The sequence below is a fragment of the Dermochelys coriacea genome, chromosome 11, assembly GCF_009764565.3.
Source record: "Dermochelys coriacea isolate rDerCor1 chromosome 11, rDerCor1.pri.v4, whole genome shotgun sequence".
In the NCBI taxonomy this organism is placed as follows: domain Eukaryota; kingdom Metazoa; phylum Chordata; order Testudines; family Dermochelyidae; genus Dermochelys; species Dermochelys coriacea.
The window spans coordinates 60673671-60694952 of NC_050078.2; the positions used below are offsets into that span (position 1 = coordinate 60673671).

General features: G+C 41.3%; 1 protein-coding gene across 3 annotated transcripts in view; it reads right to left on the reverse strand.

The window, feature by feature from the left end:
* Window positions 1-2169: 2169 nt before the first annotated feature.
* TMEM237 (transmembrane protein 237) overlaps window positions 2170-21282 on the reverse strand; it is a 28627-nt gene continuing 9514 nt past the window's right edge. For 2 of the 3 annotated variants that reach the window (XM_038422068.2, XM_043505594.1), the window contains exons 6-13: window positions 21144-21264; window positions 19851-20011; window positions 14737-14860; window positions 13046-13237; window positions 6883-6956; window positions 6168-6261; window positions 4337-4458; window positions 2170-2439 (exon numbers count right to left, since the gene is read on the reverse strand). In XM_038422068.2, coding sequence (XP_038277996.1) covers window positions 2372-2439; window positions 4337-4458; window positions 6168-6261; window positions 6883-6956; window positions 13046-13237; window positions 14737-14860; window positions 19851-20011; window positions 21144-21264 — 956 coding nt within the window. In that variant the 3' untranslated portion in view covers window positions 2170-2371. The remainder of the gene's footprint in view (window positions 2440-4336; window positions 4459-6167; window positions 6262-6882; window positions 6957-13045; window positions 13238-14736; window positions 14861-19850; window positions 20012-21143; window positions 21265-21282) is intronic. The other variant, XM_043505593.1, reaches the window with a different exon arrangement.

Below are 21282 nucleotides of genomic sequence, written 5' to 3' on the forward strand. Positions count from 1 at the left end.
AGTAGGGTAAGGAGGTGAGTAGCAAGTCAGCTGCACAGCAAGTGGTGGTGGGGGTCTTGTGGTGGGCAGGGAAAGTGTCTGACGGGGGGGTGAGGAGGAGAGCGGCAGGTGGGCAGGGGAGGTGGTGAGCAGAGCAGGGGAACTTGGGGCAGTGAAGAGGTGAGTGGCAGGTCAGCAGTGGGTGGGGGCAGGGAAAAGGAGGCTGTACTGTCCCACCTCCTCTCCAGTCATAGGAACTTTGATAAGATTTCATGGGAAGATTTCTCATAGCAAGTTGGAGAAGGGCTACAAACGAGGCATGCTTCAGTACTGTGCAAAGATCAAGGGGTTGAGGGAGGCGTACCGGAAGGCAAGGGAGTCAAACCATCACTCTGGTGCTGCACTGAAGACCTGCCACACTATAAGGAGCTGGACGCCATACTCTGTGGCAACCCCACCTCCATGGCCATTTTCTCATTGAGGTCTGACCTGCCATAAAAGCAGCGCCAGAGCACTTTTAATCTGCCAAATGCACATTCAATGGTCATTCTGGACCTGCTCAGCCTATTGTTGAAGCACTCCTTGCTGCTGTCCAGGTTTCCTGTGTAAGGTTTCATGAGCCATGGGAATAAGGGGTATGCTTACTATGGGGATTCCAACATCTCTCATTGGAATTTTCTTGTCTTGAAAGAAAGTCCCTGCCTCCAGCTTTCTGTACAGGCCAGTGTTCTTGAAGATGCATGGATCATGCACCTTTCCTGACCACCTTGCATTGATATCAGTGAAACTACCCTGGTAATTCACAAGCACCTGCAATACCATAGAGAAGTACCCTTTTCTATTGATGTACTCCCTCACAAGACGGCCCAGGGCCAAAATTGGGATATGCATGCCATCAATTACTCCGCCAGTTAGGGAATCCCATTGCTGCAAATCCCATTCACTATTTCATGCATATTTCCCAGTATCACAGTTCTTGGTAGCAGGATGTGATTAATGGTCCTGCAAACGTGAGTGAACGCAACCCCCATGGTGGACTTCCCAACTGCAGACTGATTTGCGACTGACCAGTAGCAGTCTGCAGTTGCCAGCTTTCACACAGCAATTGCCACACACTTCTCCACCAAGATAGCAGCTCTCATTGTGGCGTCCTTGTGCCACAGGGCAGGGGAGAGCTCCACACACAGTTCCAGGAAAATGGCTTTCTGCATCCGGAAGTTTTGCAGCCACTGGTCATCACCCAATACCTGCATAATGATGCGATCTCATCACTTGGTGCTTGCTTCCCAAGCCCAATAGCAATGGTCCACCATGTGCAGCTACTCTGTGAATGCCAAAAGTAATCTGGAATGGTTTCTTTCCATGGGACCCAGCAGGGCAGGCAGCTCGGATTCCTGTTCAGATCTGCAGCTCATAAGATACTGCATGATCAGCCACCTTGTGTTTATAACACTTATGACAAGACTAGAGAGCAGTGCTGGATCCATGATTTCAGGTGGAAATGGCGGGCGCATAGTTTACAGCAGCTGTTGAAAAATGGCGTGAAACATAGTCCAACATCCATGGAATGATGAGACAGAAAAACCTTAATCATGGAACAGGGAGCCTGCAACCATGATGCACTCTGATCTATTCCCCATTCCCACAACTCCTAGCAGCAGAAGGTGGCAAGTTGCACAGTGGGCTAGCTACCCATGGTGCACTGCTCTCTCTGTCAGTGCTAGAGAACCAACTGTGGATGCACTCCACTGACGCAGGGAACATTATATAAACATGTGCAAGTGATGTTATTGCAGTTTACGATTGTCGGCGACACTTGCGTTGACTTAACTCTGTACTGTAGATATAGCCCTAGACAACTTAATTCCTTACACCAGCAACACATTTTTCTATGACAACTAAAACAGATCACCCCAAAGGACTGTTAGTTTTCTCTCTAACCGTACATTCTGTTAAAATAACTTTTATTCTACTATTTTTTTCATAAGATGACTTGTGTCAGATGAGCTGACATTAGCATCAATACCGAAATGCAACTGGCTGAGAATAAAAAAAAAAAAAAAAAAGCTACTCAAAAAAGCATTTGCCCATCTGATCATCATTCTTCTTCCCATGCTATCTAGGTAGTGATGTTTACCAAACTAGTTTTGAGTTTATCTACCAGAAAAGACTCACTTTATCAGAAAAAAATATAACTTTTTTTTTTAATAGTTCTATTTTCAAAAATCTGAAATATTTTAAAATAGCATAATTAAAATAAAAGATCCATCAGCAACAACAATGTACAAAAATACAAATTTTGTTTTGTACAAAAGCATTATATACAGGTACAATACATACAAGTGCTAAGTCCTCAGTCTCAGCTACAGTATATGAAAATGCATTTTCTGCACTATGACTGGACAGTGAGGCCTTTATCCAGCTGAGGAAGTTCTTCTACTTCAGCATGAAACATCAGTTCTGGAAGAGAAAGAAAACCAATATTTTTTAAATGCTTTAGTGAAAAACCATATAAATTATTGCTGAATATTTTCTCCAAACTTCCTCTTTGTTTGTCTTCTAAATAATACTACCAACACCTTGATAATGGCAGGCGACATCCCTGTCCCCAACAAGCTGCCATTGTACTAAAAGCCTTAGTACAATGAGGAATGTTCAGTGCCAGCAAACCCCCACAAAGCAGCATCCTCCATTTGGACTAGTGACATCATCAAAAATAGAAACAGCAAAATAAACTAACCAGCCAAGTCAACATTAGAAAGTTTTTAAAATTACATGAGAATCAGAAAGCAGAATTCAATTTAGAATATTATCAATTTTTAATCTAGCTGGCAGCACATTTAGCTGAGGAAAAACATACTTCAGCATATAGCTGGATCCACCACATTTGCTGATGACATCCATATGCTGTTTCAGATGGTGATTTTTTTTACTCAATCAAGTATGAGCTTGTTAGACTGTTTTTGAATAGTTTCGAGTTTCCTTCGGTCTGTTTGAGATAGTCCTGAGATGAACCTTTTCAGAATTTCTTTCAAAAAACTTTTAAGGCACTGTCCTCTAGTCAGCGGTTAGCGCCTGGAAACACGGAGGAGTTCTGGGCCAGACTTTGCCATCGGCTCACCTTGGGAAAGTCAATTTCACCTCTGTGTCTCAGCTTCCCCATTTCTAAGGCACTTTTCAATAATACTATTATATATTGCTTGCAGCCCGAAGATTTAAAAATCCAGCTGGATTTTTGAATTTGAATTCACCTCCCAACACATATGAATAACACTAGGAAAGGGAGTAGGGGACAGATATAAAAAGTTGTCAAATGTTGTAAAGCAGCTTGAAGAAATATTTTAAAGCTCCATAAATCTACAAAATACTATCAAAGAGGATTTTTTTGGTGACATCAGTTGACATGTGATTGAAATCCATGCAACCTACATATTTACTGTAGGTTCACTGGACTGGCTAAGCTGTGCTCGGTACGAGTCTGGGAGGAGTGGCAAAGGTGGCATTAAGACATCTTTTAGTTCCTGATCCTGGCACCAAAGGGCACTAGCCCCGGTCCGAGGTAACAGAGCAGCGCCCAGGGTCTGCACCAAACAAACAGACAAGGGGACCACGCACTGTCCCTGAGCTCTGGAGGACCCAGTACATTCAAAGCCTGCAAAATTTGAACTGAATAAGTAATTCAATCATCACATAATAAATGACGCACTATTGCTGCGTGAGGGAGATTAATGGGCCAGTATCACTGGACGGGGGAGTTTGACGGCGTAGGAAGGTCTAGGTCAGGACTACTCCTGCTTTTCTGGTCTGTTAAAAGAATTTGCTGCCCAAGCAGTATTGAACATACATTCAGCATACGTCATTCATGAAATGTGCACTTTAAAATGTAATATAGTCTTCTAATATATAAGCAGAGTACATAATTTTCAAATGGTTTGAACTTTAAAATCAAAGTCATGCTTCCCTCCAAAAACAGTACCATATTTCAAAACTCATCTTATTTTGCTTTAGCCAGGACAAATTACTGGTTAGGTTTCCTTGTTTGTTTAAACCCACAGGGGGAAAAACTCCATCCTACAGCATTCAAAAATGACAGTATTATTTCCTCAAACGTAAAAAAAAAATAATCAGAAGAGAACAACAAAGGACAATTTCATTCCAAGAAGTGAATTCTTCGGAAAGTTCTGAGTATTCAGAGGGGGAGAGAGAGAGAAGGAGAAAAAAGGATAATAGAAATGTTTTATCTTAACTATAGCAGTGATACATTTCTAAGGACCAGTTCTGAACACGGAACAGAGTAGATCTGGGAGGGACAAAGGAACATAATCTCCAACTTTCCTCTAAGTTTCATGTTCCATACCTTCACTGTGATCTAGCTCTGGTCGGTAAGATAAGAAGAGCCACGACAGCCCAACTAGAAGGGCGACCACCAGATTCACCACAATCCATGGATGAAGAATCTGTTCCTCTGCACCTGCAGTCCTGAGAAAAGCATTAGATACTTATTAGGGGGAAGATAAGGAATACTTGTGGCACCTTAGAGACTAACAAATTTATTAGAGCATAAGCTTTCGTGAGCTACAGCTCACTTCATCGGATGCATTATCTTGGTGAGTATATATTATTATTTTAACAACTTCTACTATGTAGCACTCTGGCAGCTAGATGCTTTAACTGGAGAAATTAAAAAACACCAAACAAAAAAAAAAATCAAATACTGAACAAATGTTTCTCACATCATGCTCTAAAGCAGGGGTGGCCAACGTGAGCCTGAGAAGGAGCCAGAATTTACCAATGTACATTGTCAAAGAGACACAGTAATACGTCAGCTGCCCTCCTCCATCAGCTCCCCTGCCCCTGCTTCCAGCACCTCCCACCCACCAGCAGCCCTCCCCACACCTCCCTGATCAGCTGTTTCGTGGCATGCAGGAGGCTGGGCAGGGGAGGTCAGGGGGGAAGAGGACATGGCAGGCTCAGGGGACGGGGTGGAGTGGGGGCAGGGCCTGCGGCAGAGCGAGGGGTTGAGCAGTGAGCACTCCCCAGCACACTGGAAAGTTGGCACGTGTAGCTCCAGCACCGGAGTCGGTGCCTATACAAGGAGCCGCATATTAACTTCTGAAGGGCCGCATGTGGCTCTGGAGCCATAGGTTGGCTACCCCCACTCCAGCGGTTTTGGGATCTGAAGGGCTGCAGAGGAGAGTGAATACCAAAGGCTATGACCCAACTGAGAAGCCCCACTACTTAGCATGGAGTGAATGTTCAAGTTAGATTTCAACACTAACCCCCCTTCCCTAGCTGGGAGACAGAAAACAAAGAGTAGGATTAAATGGTCAATTGTCATCCTAGCAAAAGGTTAATAACAGGGGGCCTCAAGGTTCCATATTAGACCCAGTGTTGTTTAATATATTTATTAATGATCTGGAAAGGGGAATGAGTAGAGAGGTAGCAAAATTTGCAGAGACAAACTTTTAATTATGACTGTGACAGAGTGGGATATGTCTATATCAAATTACCAATTCTGTTTTTACTTTGTGTTGAACACTTGTCTGAACTTCCCTAAGGGCTGCATTCCAGACAGCTGTCCTGCCTAGAAAGGAGCATGACACCTTGTTGAAGGACTATCTCAGAGCCATGAAGACCTCAGACTAGGAACATCAAATTTGATTCTGTCTCAACTACTGGCCCACCCTCCAAGAAGCGATGGTCTTTCTACACAGAGGCCGATAATTCTGCAGTATCCTCTTGTTTAGTGTCTTTTTTATGGCACTTTTCCTTAATTTGTTAGAGAGAATAGATAATCTCTTCCAAAAAAGACGCTGGCACTCCACTGATTGATCTGCACAAGGAAAGAAAATGTGCCACCTCTGTGATGTGCCATTTCACAGTTTGGTCACTTTCAAAACAGGGGCCTCAGGACTAAGCCAATGAAGGTGTATAAAGGATACATTTAACCATTAGACACAGTGAGCCCTATCCTGTGAGTTGCTAAACACCGTCAATTCTCAAAGTCATCAAGGGCTCAGTTTAAGGTCTCAAATGCAAAAATATTAGGACAGGTTTAGTATTGGGAATCTTTTATAACACTTTTAGATTTGTACTACATGACATCACTAAACCACTGTTAATTAAACATTCTTACATGGTCTGCGTCATAGAAAATGTTAAAAAATAATGCTATTTAGATTTCCTACCAGAGGCTCCCGTTCTCCGAAGGCGGTGTATAGAGGTTGATTCTGTCACTTGTCATCTGCTGGCTCAGAGACAAGATGAGAGCTACAAAGTATACTGGGAGAAATGGAAAGAAATGTGCAACTTTCACAAATTTTACATAAAACACTATCTAGTCACAAAATAATGATTTTTAATAATGCTCTCTCCCCCTCCACCCCACTGTCTCCAAAATCATAGAATGTGCTGCTCACTTCCACTGCCCAGTCTTCTTCTCCAGCACTCTCCTTAACCCTTCAAATTTGCCTTCTGCCCCCTGCATTCTACCATCCTGACCAAGGCCACTAACCACTGCTGGCCAAGTCAAAGGGATATGTCATTATTCTTGTTCTACTTGGTACATGTGCTGCATTCAAAACGGAAAAAAAATACATTACAAGGAATAAGGAAGAGAAAAAGGATTCAGAAGAACTACAAATCCCATCACTCATTCCAAACTTTTACTTTTAAATAGTTAGTGAAACATTCAGCTCTTTGACCCTCCATTTTTAATCTAACAGACTGAAGTGATAATATTTAATACAGTAATGTAATTTTTTTTTAAGTAGGGAACAATTAACAATTTCCATTAACAGTAGTGTAGATTGCATGTTTAAACTCAGCACTGAAAATGTATGCCAAGATGCATAAAGGCTGTAATTTTCTGCTACTGAATGTTATGGTCTGCTGTATACTCACAGAAAGAGGCTATAGCTGCTGGATCCAGGGTCAGGAAGCCTCGCACTGCTACTGATGCTTTAGCCAAGTCAACCCTGAACAGATATATTATATAAATATAAAGAAATGAAGGTTACTTACTTATAATAAAAGTTCTTCAAGATGGCTCTGTATGTACATTTACGGGTACCATGCCACCTTGTGGTAGAAAGTTCTTCCAGCAGTGTAAGAAGCATTCTCATGCCCTGCCCCTCCCCCCAGATACTGACATTCTGAAGGCAAAGCTGTACAGGGGGTAAGGTGCTCTCATCACTTCAGTTCCTTCCACCACAAAGCCAGAGAAACCAAACAAACAAGGATTCTGACAGAGAGAAAGTCAGTGGGAAGTGTGAATATGCAGAGCAATCTCGAAGAACCTTGGTTACAAGGAAGTAACCTTAAGTTCTTCTTTGCGTGGTTCTGCATATTCCCTCTTAAGGGATAGAGCGATAGGCAGTGCTGAAAACTTACCTGGAGGTGGAACAGAGTCCTAACTGAATAGATTAGCACCGCTTTATCAAATCCAGTGCCTACCCTAGAGGCCAGGTCCAAGGCATAATGTTTACTGGAAGTCCAGGCAGCAGCTCTGCAAATTTCAGCAACTGGCACCTCCCTAAGACAAGCGAAGGAAGAAGCCACAGTGATAGAATCAAAGCAGGTATAGAAACTTTTGCTAGTGTGTAACGTTCAGCAATACATCGTTAATCCATAGAGATATAGTCTGGAAAGAAACCATATAACCCTTTCAATTTTTAGCATAAGACACAAAATCTAATTTACAAAACCTCTTAGTTCTATCTATATAATAAGCAAGGGTCCTTCTGGCATCCTCTTTATTAGAGCAAGGCCTCAGGAAGAAAACAGCAAATTAATTGTCTGCTTGATGTGAAAATCAGATACCAGCTTAAGTAAAAGCCTGGGATCAGGTCAGAGAACTACTCTGTTTATGAAAAGAAATGAAAGCTGGATCAGCTAAAATGGTATTCAATTCATTCACTCTGATGGGGATAATGAAAGCCATCTTGATAGATCAAATGATACAGAGAACATTCAGCAAAGGATTCAAAGGGCAATTTTACCAGCATGGGCAATACCAAATTTAGATCCCAAGAAGGGACAGGATCTCTAACCGGGGTGTGTCTGCGCATGTGTGTTATGCATCTGATAAACCTTTTGACTAAACACGGAACAAACAGCAATCTTTCATCAACTAAAAGTATGATATGCTGAGATGGCTGCCAAATAAACTTTTAACGATGAGTCAGTTAACACTTCAGGCTTCAAGTATATTAATTATTCCAAAACACAAGGAATGGAAGCAGATACAGGGAAATCAGGTTTTCCCTTCATCCATGCTTGAAATCTGATCCAATTTAAACTAAGCTTCTAGTGGACAGTTTTCTAGAGTTAACTAGTACGTCCTGCACAAGCAAAGAAAAGCAGGAGCAGACCGAGTCCATGTCCAATCACCCACAGCATCAGGTGAAGAAACTGTAGGTCTGGGCAAAAGATCCTTCCCTCCTGCTGAGACAGCAGGTCTGCAGACAGAGGAACACCCAAAGACTCTGCTGTACAGTTGCAGGAGATTGGTAAATCACTGTTGATGGGGCCAACACAGGGAAAAAGAAAAGGAGTACTTGTGGCATCTTAGAGGCTAACAAATTTATTTGAGCATAAGCTTTCATGAGCTTCAGCTGTAGCTCACGAAAGCTTATGCTCAAATAAATGTTAGTCTCTAAGGTGCCACAAGTACTCCTTTTCTTTTTGCGAATACAGACTAACACGGCTGCTACTCTGAAACCAGGGAAAAGAGAATCATTTGGGAAAAGCATACATTAGAGTCTTTCCCCAGTGGAGAAGGAAAGCATTCGACAGGGATAGATTGTCTCTGCCCACTCTGGAATAAAAGAGGCAAAACTTTTTGTTGGACCTCCTTGCAAACTCGTCCACATCTGGGTGTTCCCAGCTGAAGAACATGGTCTGAACCAACTGATACTTTAAGTACCATTGATGCACTGTCTCTGCTAAGTTGATCTGGAACTACATTATTTTACCTTGCCAGATGCAAGGCCACAGGACAGACATCGGGAAGGATACCTCAATACCACAGATTTACAGTCTCTGCACACAAGAGCAGAATGAACACCCTATGCTTGTTAGTATTCCACATTGCCAACATACTGTCCGTCACCACCTGCACCACCCTCCCTTATAGGTGAAGAAGGAATGACTTGAGAGCCAAACAAACAGTTTTCAATTCCAACACATTGATGTGCAGGGTGTCTCCTGATAAGAGGAATGCCCTTGAACTGTCAGCTGATTAAGATGAACCCCCCCTCAACCCTTACTTGAAGCATCCAGCTTGACTACCAGAGATGGATCTAGGAGACTGAACTATATACCTCTGAACAATTGTTCTCACTGACCACCATTTCAGGGAGGCTATAATGTTCTGAGGGAGGATGATCAACATATGGAGGCTGTCCCGACTTGCTCTGTAGACCCAAGACATTCAATGCTGCATAGGTCTCATTCTCAGATAAGCAAAAGGAGTCACGTAAGTAGTGGCTCCCACAAGGCCCAAAAAATTTTATTCTTTGAGTGACACACCACTGAAATCTTTCATCTGGTAGAAAACCCCTCCCTTCCACAGAGTCTGGTATACAGCCTATAAAAGGAATCCTTTGAGTAGGACAGAGAATTGACTTTGGGTGGTTGAGAAGAAGTCCAACATCTGAAAAGAGATTAGTTGTAAAAACAATATGGCTTAACAGGTCCTTGCGTACAGCAGCTTCAGTAGCCAATCGGCCAAATAAGGGTAAACAAAAATACGCTCATTCCTCAGCCTCTACCATAGGGAGGCATTTTGTAAAAATTCTGGGCATTGTGGAGAGGCCAAAAGAAAACACCTTGTACTAAAAATGGCATCCAGCCACCATGAAACAGGTAACTACAATGAGAGACAAATTGATATAGGGAAAAAAAAAAAAGTCATTTAAATCAAGAGTTATGAACCAATCCATGACTGAAAGTGAAGGGATGTCAACATAGGGAACTGGAACTTCCAAATGTGCTTGTTCAACTCACTCCAGTCTCGTATCGGATGAAATACCCTCCATCCTTCTTCCACACCAGAAAGTAATGGGAATAATAGCCATGACTCTCCTCCTCTCCAGTATTCAGGGACCTCCACAACTGGTTCCATCCAAAGTAATTTTTCTATTTCTGCAAGAATACCACCCTTGTGAGAGAGGTCCCTGAAGAGTGATGGGTAGGGGGGTAATGGAGGACGATGATCAATCTTTTGAATTGTATGACACAGCCCCTTTCCATAATCTCTAAAACCCATTTGTTCAACGTAATTTGCCTTCATGTGTTAATAAAGTGGGCTAGCCTCTTTCCAAAGAAGGGTGCTGACTGAAATCAAGAACCAGCCAGTCAGGACCAATCATCCTGTCAAAATTAAGGCTTGTTGTTTTATCATGAAGGCGCTGATGAAGAAGTGGATTGTTCAGGTTTAGACCTCGGGCTGAAAAAGGCCCATCATGCTGGCTCTGGAATGCTGCAGACTGCTGATATTTTTCATGTCGCTGACCTGACAAAAAGTAAAACCACGAAGACTCGGTAGAGCTGTCTCTGGTACTGGAAAGAAGGAGTAGAGGGTCTACTCATAGCATGGGAAATCATAACCAAAGAGCAGGCAGTTGATCTCATGTCCTTCAGTTTTTCTGCCTGCAGGAGGTGATCCAGAGAGTGGTATAAGGAGAGCCACAAGTCTCTGCATTTTTAATTTATCTTCCTTCTGGAAAGGATCCAGGTCTAGATCTGAGACAGAATGCACCAGGGATAACAGCAGATCCAGAGAGAAGCATGGAGATCTGGCTCTTTGTGGAGACCCTGTATGGGGTCCCAGGAGGAAGCAGCATAAGGTGTTCCAGGGAAAAGACCAGCAGTATCTTCTGACCACTCCTTCCTAATAAGAGACAAGAGAGAAGATCTTGGAACTAGGATAACATACCTCTTTTTGAATGACTTTCACACTCAGAAGTAAAACGTGAGCTGGAGCTGGAAGATGAACTTGGGCTGCCATGGTGACACAGCTCTCCAGAACTGAGGATATAGCCGGAACGGAGCCCGGAACTGATAACGAATGTGACAATGTGGACAACCTCAGATCCAACATTATAAATAAATCCATCTTCCTTGCTACTGAAGGCAGGTGTGGAACAGATCTCATCAACTGTGTCTTGCTCTCTCCATCGCTTCCGCTGCAACTCTGCTATCCTGATCTCCTGCGAGCTGGAGGCTTCTGCCTCAGGCTGTTCTCCCAGCCGGCAGCACCGCATCGTTGCACCTACCCCAGCCTACCCCTTGCTCCCATGAAGCCTGGGCAGTAATAAGGAGCAGTTCAATTGTAGTCTGAGGAAGTGCAGAATGGTAGCAGAATGTGCCCCTGGATGTTTAAAAGCTCGCTAGCGCTGTTGGTCAGACCTCAGCGCAACCAACATTCCCATTGTTATTGCTGCTTGCTGTGTGCTCCATAATATTTGTTAGAGTAAAGGGGAGACATTTATGGCAGGGTGGGAGATTGAGGCAAATCGCCTGGCGTCCGATTTTGAGCAGCCAGACATCGATTAAAAGAGCAGAGCAAGGTGCGCTGCGCATCATAGAGACTTTGAAAACCAGTTTAATGACTGGCCAGGCTACAGTGTGACAGTTGTGTGTGTTTCTACTTGATGCAAACCCGTCCCCTTTGTTGATTTTAATTCCCTGTAAGCCAATCACCCTTCCCCCTTCAAAATAAAGTAACTATTGTTTTGAAACCATGCATTCTTTCTTTATTAAATTTAAAAAAAAAAAACCAGATAACCGACAAGGTAGCCGTGGATGGATTTGGTTGGTTGTCAGTGACCATTCCCTCCCTCCATCTGTGATAACAACGGCAGACAATTTCGCGCCCTTTTTCTTGGATTGCCCGCGCATATGCAATAGCACTGCAAGCAGGAGCCCGCTCTGATCACCTCTGCAGTTGTGAGCATTGTGAACACCTTGCATTTGCCCTTGGAGAAATTGGCATATATATTGGCATTACGTCTTTTGGAACGGAGTTCTGATAGCACGGATTAGTCTCCCCATAAAGCGATCAGATCCAGTTCCTCCCATTCAGTCCATGCTGGAGCTCTTTTGCGATTCTGGGACTGCATGGTCGCCTGTGCTGATGAGCTCGCCATGCTGGCTAAACAGGAAATGAAATTTAAAAGCTCCCAGGGCTTTTCCTGTGTACCTGACTAGTGTATCTGAGCTGAAAGTGCTGGCCAGAGCGGTCACAATGGAGCACTCTGGGATAGCTCCCAGAGGCCAATACCGTCGAATTGCATCCCACTACTCCAAATTCAGCCCAGCGATGTCGTCGGGGAGGAGTACAAAAATCGATTTTAAGTGCCCTTTAAGTCGACAAAAATGGCTTCGGCGTGTGGACGGCTGCAGGGTTAAATCGACCTAACGGTGCTAAATTCGACCTAAACTTGTAGTGTAGACCAGAGCTAATTCACAGTGTCTTCATAATTAGCTAATGCTAACTATTCCTAAGAAACAAGAATCTCCAAAGAGAGACCGGAGTAGTTCACATCTGACCAGGCACATGGTTGGAAGCAACCGAGGTGGTGAAGATGTTCCTCTCCTATATAGCCTTGCCCTCAGAACACCAGTTACCCTGACAGGAGATGCAGGGGGCACAAAAGCGCTCTAGCTTACACCGCAAGAGGAAGAATCTACCACAAGGTACCACAAGTGGGAACATACAGATCCACTCAAGGAAGAAAGGCTCACTGAACACAGTACAGGGAGACAGTAAATAACTTTCTCCTTTAGTCCTTTACCATTCTGTTATTTTTGCAAAATACATGTGTATGCCTCCACTACATTCCCTTAATGTAAAAATATATGGCATATATACATATGGAGGATAAATCTTCTTTTGTCAAGGTAGAGCAAGGCAGAAATGAATGGAGGCAAATGAAACAATCTCTAGTACATTCTATCACCGGTGAGAAAAGTGCCACAGAAAGAAATTTTGTGATTAGAGGACTTTAGAAGGGGATGCATGGCATGCAAATTATGTAAGTCATACAAATGAACATTTTACCTGTCAAAGGCTGAAACTGTGCTGATAGCCAACAACAAGTAAAGGAAACTCTGAGCAGGATATGCTAAGGCCTTGTACTGCTCTAGCAGGTTTGAGAGAGTGGATAGCTTGTTTCCTGCTAGAATGTATATTACAATAACGTTCCACACAGCACAGCCAGCAAGGAAGCCATGAATAAAGAGTCCAATCACCCTAAATGGATAAGAGATTGTTAGAGTTTTTGTAAATAGCTGCAATCTTAGCAAAAGTTCATGGTCCAGATTGTCATAGAATCATAGAAGCTAAAGATGGAAAAGACCTATTAGGTTATCCGCTCCATCTCTGCTAGGACTGGAGGATTGTTCCTTACGTATCATTTCTAGCAATTTGTCCAGTCTAGTTTAAAAAGTCCCAAGCAATGGGGCTTCCACCTGTTCTCTTGAAAGACTGCTTCACAGCCTAAGAGGTCTTACTAAGGAAATTTTTTTTACTGTTGTTCAGCCTTTTCTCTATCCCATTACTCCTATAGCTACAGGAGCTGTATTCCTTTGCAGTGCTCTAAATAATTCCTCTCCAAACTTGGTATTCATACTCTTCAGATATAGAGGCTATGTGCACTCCTCCCTGCTGTAGCCCCCCAATTCCATTTTAGTAGTATTTTATCCAAACTATATGTATCTTTTTCCCCTGATAAGTAAGTCTCTCCAGCTCAATGATAATTTTTGCTGTTTTTCTCTGAATTCCTTGCTAACACATTGCCCAGAAGTGAACACAATGTTCACACAGTACAAATATACCAGAGCCAGATAGAGAGGAGCTATTATTTTCCTGCTCCATATCATAATGTCTCTGCACAGCCAAAAATCACACAGGCCTTTTTGCTACTAAATCACATTGCAAACTCATGCCTAATTTGATTTAAATTTCGTTCCTAACTCTTTTTCAGCATTACTAATTTCCAAGTTTTTCCATCATGAGCTACGTATTTTTCAAATATTTTCTTCTCAGATGCATTACAGTAGTTACATATATCTCATTTTTAATCTCTTTCCTCTGTAGGTCCCTGGGTATTACTTCTGTCCTCACTAACATTTGCACCTCTTTCCACTTTAGTTTCATCTGTGAATTTCAACGAGTTTATTACTTCAAGATCATTTCTGACGATATTAAATAAGACTGGACCTAACACAATCACTAGTCACCTCATACTAGCTCATTACGCTGCTGTTTATCATTACATTTCACTTTGGCTGTTACAACCTCTTTCCAGGCTAGTCCATTTGCCTTTTTTCTACAAATGGTACACTAAAAACAGCTTCTGCATTTCATTCAAACTAAAAATCTGTTATTTTCTAAAATTATACATGATACATTTATGGTCTCTCCTACAGTTTAAATTCTGCCTGCAATATTGCAACTTTTTCCCCATCCCCTCAGAAGCAGGCACTCTGAGTCAAAACAAAACAAACTATACTATAATTTGCTAGAGTGTTGAGAAGCGTTAGGCCTAGTCCATCAACAGAAAAGCTTGCAGTTATTCAGTTCTGCACTCATCCGTTGTTTGTTGACTGTGTCCAAAGAGACTAAAAGAGAGATTTACAAGGTAGACAGAAGGTGTTCACTTCAAAAGTATTCCCTAGCCAGAGAGAAAAAGAAATGGATTTCACACAACAGATCAATATTTTGATGAAAGAAAAGGGACTATCAGATACCTGAAACCACGGTGCACTGAGAGTGCCACATCCCTGGTGGTCCATGAAGCCTTTACATCCATAAATACCTCAATGTTTTCTGTGGTTTTAACCAATTCTGTGCGGTCAGCTGCCTGGAAACGCCCTGAAAAGAAAAACAACTTTACTCAATCATGGAGATTATTACTACTTCTTGTTATTTGTATTGCAGTAATACTTTGCCCCTTGTCTATACTAGGAAGTTTTACTGACATTCTGCTACCAACGTAGCTATTTCAATAGAATGCGTCTACATGTGTACCAGTTCAGTGTGTCCTCAGGATCAAGTTGTATCAGCAAAGGAAATGCTGCACTGTAAGAAGGCATCCAGTGTCTCCCGTACCACCATTAGGCACACTATCATCCAGGAAATTTTTGCATTATATTGTGGGATATCATCACTCCTCTCTGGGAACTGTCAGAGTTTGGGATCAAACCCATAATCCACTCTTTCACGCTGTTTTTAAATCCTTCCATTTCTTGCGTCCAAAACCAGATGCTGCACAGACCAAAGAATCTCTCTTGTCTATTTTAAGGACAAGATAAGTGTTTCTTTTATATGTGTGGAATCTTGGTAACCCATCATGTAGAGGGGATACTGAAGAGTGGATGATACAGTGAATGAAAGCAACCAGCTGCTGCAGATATTCATTGACTAGCTGCACACAGAGGAGTGGTGATTCTTGGCACCGAGTGATGAGACCAGATTGTGATGCAAACCTGGGATGACCTACAGAACTTTTGGATGCAGAAGATCACATTCCTGGAGTTGTGTTCTGAGCTCACCTCAGTCCTGTAGCAGACACTCCAGAATGAGAGCTGCTTTAATAGCGGAGAAACAGATAGCAATCAATCACTTTCTGGAAGCTTGTAATCCTGGATTGCTATCAGTTCAGAGTTGGAAAATCAACAGGGGGATGGTCATCATCCAGGTGTGCAAGGCCATTAAACATGTCCAGCTGTACAGGATTGGGACTCCGAGCAAGATGTAGGGAAATAATAGATGGATTCTTCCCTAACTGTGGTGGGGTGATAGATGGAAAACGTATCCTGATTCTGTCCCCTGCTCCTACCTTACAGCTGAGTACATAAACAATGATGATCCCCAAGACGTCCTGGCAGAGTACTATGGGAAGGTCTCCTACCAGGGTGAGAGAAATGTTCTTCACCTAGAAATGTCCAGAACTACTCACTTGTTACAGGGGACCAGAAAACTAAACATAAATGGTCTTCTCCGCAAGTGGCAGAAGGCCCCCAGGACTCCTGGAGAACAAGTGAACCTGTCCACATCAAAACCCTCCTTCCCCTCCCAAAGCTACCCACACACAGTTTTTATCTCTTTCCTGAATAGATGCAAGTAATATGATTTGGAGTTGAAATCCTGCATCCAATCAGTTTACAACAGATTTTCCGCAAAAAAAAAAAATCACATACAGTAGTATGAATGCTCACTTATTGGGTTGTGTGTAGCTTAAGTCAGTGCAAGTATGTTTTCTCTCTGTAACATATTGAATTGTACTTGGTTATTGTCAAGCATTACCAGCGAAAGTACTGGCAAAAGTATATATTTGGAAATGGTTTTGGCTGCTTTATCCTGATTCTTTGTTTGTATTACTTACTACTGCCAGTTCACACCCTGGAAATAAACTGGCTATTTTAAAACAGAATCCCTTTGTTCCCTGCCCGTGCACAGTCAGCTGGCAATTTGAGGGGGGAGAAGACGGTGACCTCCCCTCCCCAGCGGGCCCTGAAGAAAGTAAAAAAAAAATGGCATGCATTAACAGGGACAGTAAATTACACCTACAGGTTGCTCCCTTCTTCAATGATTAGTTCTCTCTCTAGGTTCAGCTGGGTCTCAAAGAGGTCCTGATGTCAGACTTGCATCATCCACATCCCCCTCCTCAGCAAGCTCCTCCTTGGTCTGCAGTTCCAGGGTGCCCTGCTCTGGAACTTGCAAAGTGCCCTCTGTCACTGGTGGGTTGCTTGTGGATGCTCTACATGGCAATGAGCTCCACACAAGGTGGATAAATATCAATGCATTTTTTTAAAATAAAAAAAAATTGGATTTTTTTTTATTTAAATTGGATTTTTTTGATAAAATGCTTTTAGAGGAAAAAACCCTATGATATCTTTGAGCTATAATGCATCTCATCATGGAATAGGGATTATAAATTCTAATTCTATAGTATGAGACAATAAATTCATGTAATGTTTAAGAAAAATTTTGTAAAATGTGTTCCAATAGTTCATGAATTAGGGACCCAATCTTATGGGGTTCCAGGGGCTTCTGTATAGATTATTTAGGTTAATCTTTCTATCTATCCAATGGGACCCAGTGCTTAGTCTAGAAGATACCATCAGAGATGCTTTGTTTTGCAGTTCTCAAACTGTGGATTTGTGTTGCCAGAGATAACATGCTTGTTAACAGCAAAAATGTTTTTAAATAAAAATAAAATAAATAAATATATAGAGGTGAGAAATAACAGACCTCAACCCTATTGTCCCTCTGCAAATTTGTGTACACAGAGTCAATCCCTTAACTCTCTCTAAAAGTGCAAAGTTTCATAAAGTTCAATGAATAGAAGATTGTTGGGGGCGGAACAGATCTGGACATGGAGATGAAATCTGGAGATAAATGTGAGAAGGGAGGAACAGGCAGTAGAAACAAAAGTGAAACTGTTTAAGCAGCATATTCCAGAAGTCTTGAGGTCTTCCTGAGTGTAGCCTTCATTGATTTGAGATCTACCATACCATTCTCTCACTAGAAGGGAAAACCTATAATGGCAACATGCTGTAAAAGAGACCCAGGTTGGGAATAAGAACCATTCAAGAAATATATGTTTGCTGCTGATGTTTTAAAGAAAGTCATACCAGTGAACTGGTGGAAGTCACTTAAGAACTTGGATTCAGAGACTGTTGAAGTGATAATCTCACTTTTAACAGCAGTAACTTCTACTGCCAGTGTAGAAAGAATATTTTCTTCCTTTGGACTAATTCATTCCAAATTGAGAAGTCATTTGGGACCTGAAAAAGCAGGAACGCTTGTTTTTCTTTTCTAGATTATAAACAAACAGGAAAATGAAGGTGAAGATGACTGAGAAGATGATTTAGCTGCAGAAGCCAATATTTAAAGTTTCTCATGTTGACCTGTCTGACATAATCAATTTAAATTTTTGTATTTGTTTTTACAATATTTCATTTAACTATTTTAGCTAAACAATTTTAACAAAAACAAACCTGATTTTAAAAAACTTGAATGTTTAACTAAATTCAAAAATTCATATGTTTGTTTTGTTAAAATACTGTAAGTTTGCTGTTGAAGAAAATAATCCAGAATACATAACATTGTTGTTTTAGTTAAATAAAACAATTTAAATATCTGTCTGGTGACGTTCTCCTCCTAATACAGCATGGCAAGAAAATCCTCCAAATATTAATGATTAATCTGTTGAACTGGAGATAGTTCACCTCCCAATGACTTCATAAATATCTGCTTCAATTACCTGTGGTAAATGAAAAAAACCAATCATTCATTTTCTGATATAGTTGTAAAATTAATCTGAAAAGTTTTCAAAATAAATCACTTAAAAATGTATAGTGTATACCTTCTAAAAATGAAACCTACATCTATCTCTGAGTTATGAAGAATATGTATTAAGGTTATAACCACCAACAAGAATGCACTTTTATGTAGAAATCCATGATTAAAACAAGTCTTCCTGACTAGTGATTTAAATCAAATCTACCCTGGCTCCACATATTAGCAGCATCTCTTGGGGGAAGTGCCAGACTTTTTGTTGCCTTCCTTTTTCTTCTGTAAGTCTACTGCAGCTCCTTCCCCTTTGCCTGGCATAGGCCCTTGTCCTTGCTGTGTCCCCCTGCTTCTGAATCTCCTTTGTAATATCAGTATATACATCTTGATTCCTGCGGGAATCCTCATCCGTGCCTGTACAACTCCATCCATTTCACAGACTGAAGAAATCCAGGACCTCTTTCCTGGAACAGGTAGCAGCATAAGGTTTAGCTGGAATCATGCTGGTACAAGAGCGCTTGCAAAGGTGGCAGGCAGGTTAAGACGTATTTCCAAAACATGCTGGCAAATTTAAATGGGAGGCAGGCTTCCAGTCACTGCAAGCCCTGTGCAGCAGAGTTCAAAAATTTGACCAAGGAGGTCACTGCTGCTGGGACAGCTGCATTGTGGACTTGTTGCTGGAGGACTACATTTGCTGGTACAGGTATTTCTGTCTCCTCACAGGCAATTTGATTGCACAACTATACATATAGAGGCGTTATGTCACTTGGTGAACTGGTTTAATTTTGCCAGCAAAAGTTTAGGGGTTTGTTGGCAGGACTCAGTTTTTAGTGTGGATGCATGCAGAGTTTTGCCAGTAAAAGCTTCTCGTGCAGATCAGACTTTAGAAATCTCAATCAGGATAAGGTCCTTGCAATACTGGAGGCTGCACAGGGAGGAAACATTTAAAACATTTTGGCTCTTATGTTCCCTAATTCTTACCAAGATCCCAAAACACACCTGGTTTCACTAATAGCTTCAGAACAACTACAGTTTTCACTTAAAAGAAAAATGCTTTGGCATCCCATTTTATCTCCCATAAAAACCTCTTTCATGCCTCTTCCTTTGTATTTGAAAAGTATATGATCATACGGGCCTTCCTATAGTAAGTTTTCCCTAAAATTTCTCACCAGGGTAGCAACACTGAAAATACTAGTTAGATAAAGCTCCATCAGCTTGACTTGCTCTGAGCAGGGGGGTCAGTTAACTCTGATTAAAAAACTAGTGCTTGTGGGACTCGTGTCAAGATGAGTGCAAGAGTAATTCTTGCTTTCCATTAATTTAACTTTGGGGAGCGTGACATTTTCAGAAAGAATGCTCTACTTCAGGAGTACACAATGATATATTTTAAGTCAAATTACACATATGCAGAAATTTGATAACTTTAAAAATATACATAAGGCCACATGCTCAGGTGGTTTTAATGTTGTAACTATTTCTGCATAACTTCTTTTTTAACAGGACAGCATTAACTTTTTCATTATTATTAAAATGTCTGAAGTTACAAGAATGAGAAGTTACTTACGATTTTTTTCAACAAACACCTTGCTCACAGGCTGGCTAGCACCAGTGGGAGCAGCAAACACAGGCTGCTGATCTGGACTTTTTGTTTGTTCATCTTCAATAATGTCCTCTTCCTCCACTCCCAGTTCATTGGAGCATTGCATTTCTGCTGGTTGAGTCTTCCTATGATCAGAGGATATGTGGAGAGAAAAAGAACAATGTCAAAAGCTTTAAAGACTAATGCTCTAATACTGTAAACACTTAAGTACACGCCTAATTTTACTGGTTTGAATAGTATGGAATACTCACGTATATAAAGTTTCTTCTGCGTGCAACTGCTTGTAGGATTAGGGCGTAAAATTCTTCTTTATGGAAGCATAAAATCACCATCAAACAAACAAACCCCCAATAACTGTTTTAATATTTTACTTTTGTTTTATGACAAACCACTCAGGTGGGGGGGGGGGAAGACATGAAAAGATTATTGTAATAGAAAGAATGCAGAAGAAATAAGTTAATGAAAAAAGCTAAAGAAATTGAAATACTTAGGCAAGAAGAGAAGCAAAAGTGTTTTAAAGGACCAACATTCAAAAGCTGAAGGAAAGTGGAGACAAAATAAAGAGCAAAAGTAATGTTCTGACAAAGTTAAGAAATAAGAGTGAAAGTTAAAGAAAAGCAGAAATCAAATGATTAGGTTCTCTCTACACTACAGACTCCTACCAGCACAGCTATGTCAGTCAAGGGTGTGAAGAGGTGTGATCCCTGACTGCCATAATTGTGCTAGCTGAAGTCCCTAGCCACAATTTTACTGGTATAGCTTCTTTTATTTGTGGGAGGTGGTTTCATGATACCAGTACAAAGCACAGCTTTGCAGGTATTGCTGAATCCACACTAAGATCACTTTTGCCAGTGTAGTAGAGGTATTCCTATGCTGTTAAAGCACTCTAGTGCAGATATGGCCTATGTTACATATTGTGATTTATTTTTTAATTTATGTGATTTAAGTATTGTATTTATACTATCATGCTCACAACTGTAGTGTAGATTTGAAGAAAATTTAAATTAATAAATTGTCAAAATCTACTTCAATATTTCTTAATACTAAATTCTAAGCATTTACTGTAACCACAGATTAAAAAAAACAAAGTTAATCCCTGACCCTGCAAAGATTCACACACACACTTACCTTTGCACACTCTGAGTAGCTCCAGAGACATCATGTCTTTGCAGGATCAGGGCCTTAAATACTAACATATTAACACATTATCATAAATATTCTGTGACAAGAATTATAATGCACCTCAGAAATTCTCACTTTGTTTTTTTCCGATGTTTACGAATCACTGTTTCTTCAGAGGGCTGGGGATCCATGCCATTTCCAGTATGAAAAAAGGATGTGTTGGGCACATTCTGCTGGGTGAAAGAGGTCTCAGACTCTGAAGATTTAAAATAAA